The 8,251-nt window shown below is 41.9% G+C and overlaps 1 protein-coding gene across 1 annotated transcript in view; it reads right to left on the bottom strand.

Moving 5' to 3' along the window:
- Nucleotides 1-7,519, bottom strand: part of LOC127006714 (serine proteinase stubble-like) — an 80,688-nt gene extending 73,169 nt beyond the window's left edge. Inside the window, exon 1 of the mRNA XM_050876942.1 lies at nt 7,247-7,519. Coding sequence (XP_050732899.1) covers nt 7,247-7,253 — 7 coding nt within the window. The 5' untranslated portion in view covers nt 7,254-7,519. The remainder of the gene's footprint in view (nt 1-7,246) is intronic.
- Nucleotides 7,520-8,251: the final 732 nt, after the last annotated feature.

The following is an 8,251-nucleotide window of genomic DNA, read 5'->3' as shown; positions in this document are numbered from 1 at the left end:
CATTCCTTTCTACATTTTCTATATTTTCTCTATTTCTCTACCTTCCTTTCATACTTTCTTTCTCCTTTCCCTCCTTCCTTCCTTTCATCCTATCTTCTTTCCTTTCCTTTTCTTCCTCATCGTTTCCCTTAGTTTCCTTTTACTCACTCTCTCTTCTCACCTGCCAGCACAGAGAGGACCCTTGTTAACACAGCCCCGCCAAGGCACACCAAGGCACTACGGTATGTGTGGGCGTCTTGAGCGGGTCTTGACAGGCTTAACACGCAACCTTGAGAGTCCTTCAAGAGTCACCCACCTGGCCGGGCCCACCTTTGTCTATTAGGGAGCCAGGTGAAGCCAGGTGCATGGGGTGGAGGTGGAGTTACAGGTGAAGGCATTGGTACTTTTTTGTTTTGTCGTGGTAAAGAAGGATGACCATGGAAAGAGAAGGATAAAAATTGAGGTACATGTGAAGGGATAGGTATTTGTTTTCGCTCTGGTAAAGAAGGAAAACCAAGGGAAATGGATATACCTTAAAAATTGCTATTCCCTTATGATTATAGAAGGTATAAGGAGGTTATTGATGTTGCTGTAAATGTTTTGATACTCCCCTTTAGAAAGTTTAGGTTATAATAAGAAATACAATGGAAAAAAGGCGTGTTAGAAAATTGAAACACCTTGTCAATTGTTGTTCTTTTAAAGAATTGCAGAAGTTAAAAGGAGGTTATTGATGTAGCTGGATATGTTGCGATACTCCTCTCTTGAAAGTCTAAGTCGAATGAAGAAACACAGTGAAGAAAAGGCGTGTAAGAAAATTGAAACACCTTGAAAAACGTTATTCTCTTGTAGATTTGTAGAAGGTAAAAGGAGATTATAAAGATGGGTTGAGATGTCTTGATTATCGACTCATGAAAGTTTAAGCCAAAGAAAGAAACACAGCGGGAAAAATGCGTGTTGTAGACCTTCTAGCAATAAATCAGAAGAGAAAACAACGCCGTACTATATTTGGAGGTGAGGAAAGAAGAGAGACGTCGAGACACAAGGAAGAAAAAGAGAGAGAGAGAGAGAGAAAAAAACATCTATCAGGGCAGACCGTTGCAAAGACTACTAGAACCCAACCTGAAAATCAACATGTAGATAGTAATTATGAGGGAAATACGTCTTTTTTTTAATTCAGGGAAGGGGACTGACCAAGGGACGAACACACACACACACACACACACACACACACACACACACACACACACACACACAGAACAAAAAAAACCGTCAGGGAAAAGAAAATGTCCCCCATAAAAAAATATCATAAAATTTTGCCCCTTAGACGTCTTGACAGATAAATTAAGAATGTGGAATCCTATATCCGTTCACTGTATTTGATTTTCTGTGTTTTCTCTAAGGCTTCACCGGTAACTAATTCATTTTTCGTTATATAACATTACCTCAATTTACTTCTCCACTTATATGTTTGTAATGAAGATGTTCGATAGCACTTAAGTTATTTCCGTCACTTATTGATATATACATGCACCCTTTACATTCATATATTTTTGATCATATATTTCCTAATTAATTATATGACTTTTACCATTTTTTATTTAAGTAGTTTTCCTTACTTTTCGTTCTTTCTTCATTAAACTCTCCCACTACTTCATCCTTCGTTCCTTAACTCCTCTCCTCCTCCTTGTCTTTCCCCAACCAAACGTAAGAAAAACCATGGCCACACTCCTTCATTATAGACCATATCTTGAAACTGGTAGGTCTGCATTAGCGAAATTACTACGTCCAAGAAATAATTATTGGCTCTCCACCGCCTATCAAATCCAGCACCATCATAAAGTCTTTCATTAATGACCTAAGTGTACATGGAAGGTAGGGTGGCAGGTGGCAGGGTAGCAGGTAAAGGTAGGCTCAGGGGCGAAATGGAAACGGTAATGAATAACAGAGGAACACAGGTGAAAGTGAAGCGATTATAGGCTTGTAACAGGTAACGGGTAAAAGGGTTAAGAGGAGGTGGAGTGAGGTAACAGGTGAAATGAATTAGTAATGAGTAAGGAAAGGTAGGCAGGTAAAAACATGAGAAGGGAGGAAGGATGAATGAGTAAGAGAGGAATGCAGGAAAGGGAAAGAGCTTACAGGTATGAGGCAAAGAACAGGTGGAAGGTTGTGAGCGTGGCAGAGGAAGGAAGGAATAAGAAAAGGAAAGAAGGAAAGAAAGAACGAAGGGAGGTAAAGAAGGAAAGGAAGTTATAAAATAGAAAGAAAGAAGGAAACATACAAAGGAAAGAAGGAATTAAGTAAAAAGAAAGAACTGTGGAAAGGAAAAATGAAAGGAAGAAGGGAGAGAAAGGATGAATGAGAAGGAAACAGAGAGGAGAAAGGAAGGCGGGAAGAGAGGAAGGTAAAGAAGGAAAGTAAGCTATAAAATGGAAAGAAAGAAGGAATGAAATGTAGAAAGAAAAGAAGGAAATGCAAGCAAGAAAATAAGAAATCGAGTAAAAAGAAAGGATTGTAGACAGGAAGGCTGGAAGAAAGGAAGGTAAAGAAGGAAAGGAAATTACAAGATGGAAAGAAAGAAGGAAAGAATGTACAAAGGAAAGAAGGAAATGCAATCAAGAAAAGAAGAAATCAAATAAAAAGAAAGGATTATAGACAGGAAGGCGGGAAGAAAGGAAGGTGAAGAAGGAAGGGAAGTTATAAAATAGAAAACAAAAGAAGGAAGGAAATGTACAAAGGAAAAAAAGGATATACAATAAAAGAAGAAAGCAAGTAAAAAAGAAAGAATTGTAGAAATGAAATGAAAAGAATAAGAGCTAAGTGGGTTAAAGAAAGTGAAGGTGACAGGTGAAGGTGTTACAAAGGAAAGAAGGAAATGCAAGAAAATAAGAAATGAAGTAAAAAAATAAACAATTGTAGAAAGAAAAAAGGACATGAAAGGGATAAGAGATAAGTGGGTTATAGAAAATGAAGGCGACAGGTGAGGGTGTTAGGCAGGCAGAGGAACTGGATGGGATGAAAGATAAAAAGGGTAGGAAGAGGAAGGGGAGATGGGGAGGAAAGGTGAAGGGTAGGTAGGTAGGGACAGAGGTATAAGGTGGGTAAGGGAGGAGGTAAGGGAAGGAAGGGTTCTGGGTAGGTCGGGGCATGGAAAGTGACAAGATGGGGAGATAAACAGTGTAGGAGAGAGGAGGGAAAGGAGAGAGTATGGGAAAGGCTTACGGCGACGTCACACAGGGCAAATTTTTCCCAACATGTTGCTCGTTTTCGTTGGTGATATCGCCAACCAACAATATTGTGCATCACACTGTACTGACCCTGAACCATTGTGTTGACGCCTCCCTCCACCCCTCCCTCGTCACCCCTTGCCGGGCGTGTCTTAATCATTGTTGAGGCGTCACATACAACGAGTCCTCTTTTTTCTTCCTTGGTTTAGTTTAGTTATTTAATTTAGCTTTAACCTTGCTTCATTTTCAAAGCTCTTATGAGAACAAAAGAGCATAAGAACATAAGGAGTCTGCAAGAGGCCGGTAGGTCTATACAAGGCAGCTACTCTAATCCTAACCAAACCTGACCTCGCTATCCATGAAGCTTCCTAACCTCTTCTTGAGTGTATCTACCGTATTGGCACTTACAACATGACTACCAAGCCTGTTTCACTCATCCAACTCTCCATTACTAAACAGATTCTTGCCTGTGTCCTTGTTGAATCTGAATGTATCCAAATTATACCCACTGTTCCGTGTCCTGCCCGGCTCCCTTACCGCCAAAACCATATTAATATCACGCTAACTAGTTTATTGCTTCCTAAAACAGGGTGAGAGAGAGAGAGAGAGAGAGAGAGAGAGAGAGAGAGAGAGAGAGAGAGAGAGAGAGAGAGAGAGAGAGAGAGAGAGAGAGAGAGAGAGAGAGAGAGAGACTAGGAGTAATGGAGTATTTGAGAAATGTAAGTAGTATAAAGCAAGGCGTCAGGGTGTGGCTGAGGTGGTGAGCCGCCAGGAGAAAGACAGGCCCAAGGAAGCAGCGCGCCGTCCGGTAGGGAGATGATAGGAAAGGGAGAGGGAGGTGAAGAGAAAGGGAGAAGGGAATGGGGAGATGATGATGAAGGGAGAGGGAGGTTATTGGGAAGGAGAAGGGAGTGATAAGGAAGGGAGAGGGAGGTGATAGGAGAAGGAGAGGGAGGTGAAGAGGGAGGGAAAGCGAAATGGTGAGATGATGATGAAGGGAGAGGGAAGGGAAGGGAAGGAGGGACTGAGGGAGTGATAAGTAAGGGAGAGGGAGGTAATAAAAAAGAAAGGTGATACGAAGGAAGAAGGAAAGAATAAGGAAGGGCGCGGCATCCGATGAAGGGAGAGGGAGGTTATTGGAAAGAAGGAGGGAGTGGTTAGAAAGGGAGAGGGAGGTGATGAGAAAGGGAGAGGAAGGTGATAAGAAGAAAGGGAGAACAAATAAGGAAGGGCGCGTCATCCGAACTTCCACCCGTCAAAGGCATACCACCCTATTTTTAACGGTTATAACAGCACCTTAAGGATACTCGCCCTGAAGAACCTCGTCACGCCCGCTGATGGTTCCTCCCCCCGCCCATGGTCCCCCCCTAAAAAGCACACCAGACACGTTTTCTATAATACACCGTTCACGCTTTTCCGCTCAACTGCATAATTTATCTCTGCGTTGCGTTACGGTTTTCATATATCATCATAACCACGCATGTTTCGTAAGAGTTTCCATGTTTCTTCGTTAGTTTCGTTTGGACTATTGCTCTTTTTTTTGTCCCTTTAAAGTTCGTATCTACTCTTTTCTTCATTGTCTTTTTTCTTCAGTCTAGTTTCTTTTTTTTTTCTTCTGTCTGTCTGCCTGTCTAACTGTATTGTCCCCCGTCTCCTCCGTCCCTTCCTTTCTTTGTATATCTGCCTGTCTCACTCTCCTCCTCCTCCTTCTCCTCCTCCTCCTCTTTTTTCTTTCTCCTCCTTCTCCACGCCATCGCTCCCGCCCTTGAGCTGCTTCCTTGACTATAAAAAATATCACCTACACAATAATAGCTGATGTTTATGATGATCTTGAACAGCTTTGTACCCCCTTTCTTTCTTTTAATCACCTAAGTATTTTCGGTGCCACGTTGGTCTTTTAAAACAATCTCAGTCTTCATTACTTCCTTTTTTAATAATTCTTCTATCTTTTAATCACATACAACATTGACCTACAACGGTGTCGATTTTTATTATTTCCTTTTTTAATGACGTTTCTTTCTTTTAATCACTCATGTATTTTCGGTGCCACGTTGGTCTTTTAAAACAATCTCAGTCTTCATTATTTCCTTTTTTAATAATTCTTCTATCTTTTAATCACATACAACATTGACCTACAACGGTGTCGATTTTTATTATTTCCTTTTTTAATGACGTTTCTTTCTTTTAATCACTCATGTATTTTCGGTGCCACGTTGGTCTTTTAAAACCATCTCAGTCTTCATTATTTACTTTTTAATGATTCTTCTATCTTTTAATCACATACGACATTGACCTAAAACGGTGTCGATTTTTATTATTTCCTTTTTTAATGACGTTTCTTTCTTTTAATCACTCATGTATTTTCGGTGCCGCGTTGGTCTTCTAAAACAATCTCAGTCTTCATTATTTCCTTTTTTAATAATTCTTCTATCTTTTAATCACATACAACATTGACCTACAACGGTGTCGATTTTTATTATTTCCTTTTTTAATGACGTTTCTTTCTTTTAATCACTCATGTATTTTCGGTGCCGCGTTGGTCTTCTAAAACAGTGTCAGTCTCCATTATTTCCTTTCTGTAATGTCGCTCTAACTCATTTCCTGTCTTTTGAAACGGCGTCCACGTGTTGCATTCGCTGCCACACTTTACTTTCTCTCCACGTTGCGTTAGTACCACTGTTTCATGTTACCGGTGTCGTGTGTGTGTGTGTGTGTGTGTGTGTGTGTGTGCTTCATTATAATAAGTAACATTGAATAACTTCCCAAATCTTTCTTTATACAACATCCAGGTTAGCGTCACCTTCATTCACTTTATTTTCCACTCTGTTATTGTTTATTTTATTGTGAAAGCCACTTAATTTTTTTCATTTTTTTCGTTTTTTATCTTTTCTACTTTCTATTTTGTATCTTTCTTTCCTTCTTTGCCTTCCTTTCTTCCTCCCATTCTTCCTTTCTTCCCACCTTTCTTCCGTCCCTCCTTCATTCCAGTAATATCAGTATCGTCTGGTATCAAGTCTATAATATTTTCCAAGTTATATTATTTTTTTCTTATTGTCACAGTCACTTAACTTGTGTGTGTGTGTGTGTGTGTGTGTGTGTGTGTGTGTGTGTGTGTGTGTACTCTTAAAATCGGTATCGTTCGGTATCAAGTTTGTTTGTGAGTCTGTTTGTATGCCATCCACGCGTCTCGGGCATTTGCATACTTTCTCTGTGCTTGCTGCGGCGGGACTTTAAACCAGAAGTGTCCTAACTTTCATTCGCTAACCTACATACTTTAATGATGGGACCTGAGTGGGCTTTTTTCACATTTGTTTCCTTTTTTTTATGCCCTTGAACTGACTCCTCTGCCGTAGAAAACAAAAATTAACCTCAGAAAATTCCCTGCTATCCTGACACGGCACCTTCCTTCCCTTTCTCCTCTTTCCTTCCCTTCCTTCTTCCTCCTTCCATTCTTTCTCTCGCCCTCCTTAATTAACCTTTGTCACACCTTGGTACTTAAGGCTGGAATTTACCTGTCAGAGTGAGAGCAGTGAGGGAGCTAAAGGTGAGACAAGTAAAACAGCCCTATCTACTTTGAGTGTGCACCTTACCTGAGAACTAATTAATAAACCTCCCTCACTCACACGTGGGCAGTTAATGAGACTGAAACTTACCTGTCAGAGTGAGGGTGGCGAGGAAGGAAGGAGTCAAATAACACGATCTACCTTAACTATACAAACTACTCGTGAGCTAATTAACAAACCTCATTTACAATTGGGCATTTAATGAGGCTGGGCACCGATGAAGGGAGGCATAGGTGAGGCAGGTAAAGCAACAGTATCTACCTTAAGTACACACCTTACCTTATAACTAATTAAGAAACCTCACTCATATACACCTGGGCATTTAATGAGGCTGGCATTTACCTATCAGGGAGGAGGACCGAGGAAGGGAGGCATTGGTGAAACAGGTAAAATAATAATCTACCTTGACAATACAAACTACCTGTGAGCTAATTAACAAGCCTCATTTACACCTGGGCAGTTAATGAGACTGGCACTTACCTGTCATGGCGAGGGTGGTGGTAGCGGGGCGGCGTGACACGTGGGGCAGGTAATCTCAGGTGAGGCGGTGCAGGAACATAGAACACCTGAGTACGGACCCGCAACACAAACTCACACACTCACAACACACACACCATTGCAACACTACACTCTCTCCTCCAAGCTTGTCTGTCTGTCCCTCTTTGCCTCCCTGATATGAATGCCCGAGAGGTGGCCGAGGAGGAGGAGGGGAGGAGGAGGAAGAGGAGGAGGAGGAGGAGGTGTGGGCGAGGAGCTGGCTGGAGGAGGAATGAGTAGCGGGTAGCTCTTCTCTTCACTTTTACTTTCCGTCCTGGTTGAGTAAGAAGTCTCCTCCTCCTCCTCCTCCTCCTCTTCCTCCTCCACCTGTCTACGCCTACCTGACCTACCGGAACCGCTGAAGGGAAGGAAAGGAGGAGAAGGAAAGGGAAGGAAAGGGAAGGGGAAGAAGGGAAGGGTAGGAAAGGGAAGAATAACAAAGAGAAGAAAAGGGTAAGGAAGGGAAAAGAAGGTAAAGGAAGGGAGGTGAAACAAAGAGAAGAGAATGGTAGGGAAGAAAAGGGTAAGGAAGGGATGAGAAGGAAAGGGAGGAGAAAGGAAGGGAAGGGAAGGGTAGGAAAGGGAAGAAGAACAGAGAAGAAAAGGGTAAGGAGGGGAAGAGAAGGAAAGGGAGAAGGGAAGAGTAGGAAGGGGAAGGAAAGGATAGAGAAGAGAAGGGAAGGAAAGACAAGTGTAAGGTATGGAAGGGAGGAGAAGGGAAAGGAAGGAAAGGGAACAAAGAGAAGAGAAAGTAAGGAAGGGAGAAGAAAGGTAACGAAGTGAAGAGAAAGAAAAGGAAGGGAAACAAAGATTAGATAAGGGCAGGGAAGACAAGGGTAAGGGAAGCAGAAGGGAAAGGAAGGCAGAAGGGAAGGGAAGGGAGGAGGAAGGGAAGGGAAGGAAAGGAAGGCACCGTGTCAGGATTGTGGGGAATTTTCTGACGGAGGT

Source organism: Eriocheir sinensis, chromosome 33 (genome assembly GCF_024679095.1).
Source record: "Eriocheir sinensis breed Jianghai 21 chromosome 33, ASM2467909v1, whole genome shotgun sequence".
NCBI lineage: Eukaryota > Metazoa > Arthropoda > Malacostraca > Decapoda > Varunidae > Eriocheir > Eriocheir sinensis.
This window is presented reverse-complemented; position numbering and strand designations above follow the sequence as displayed.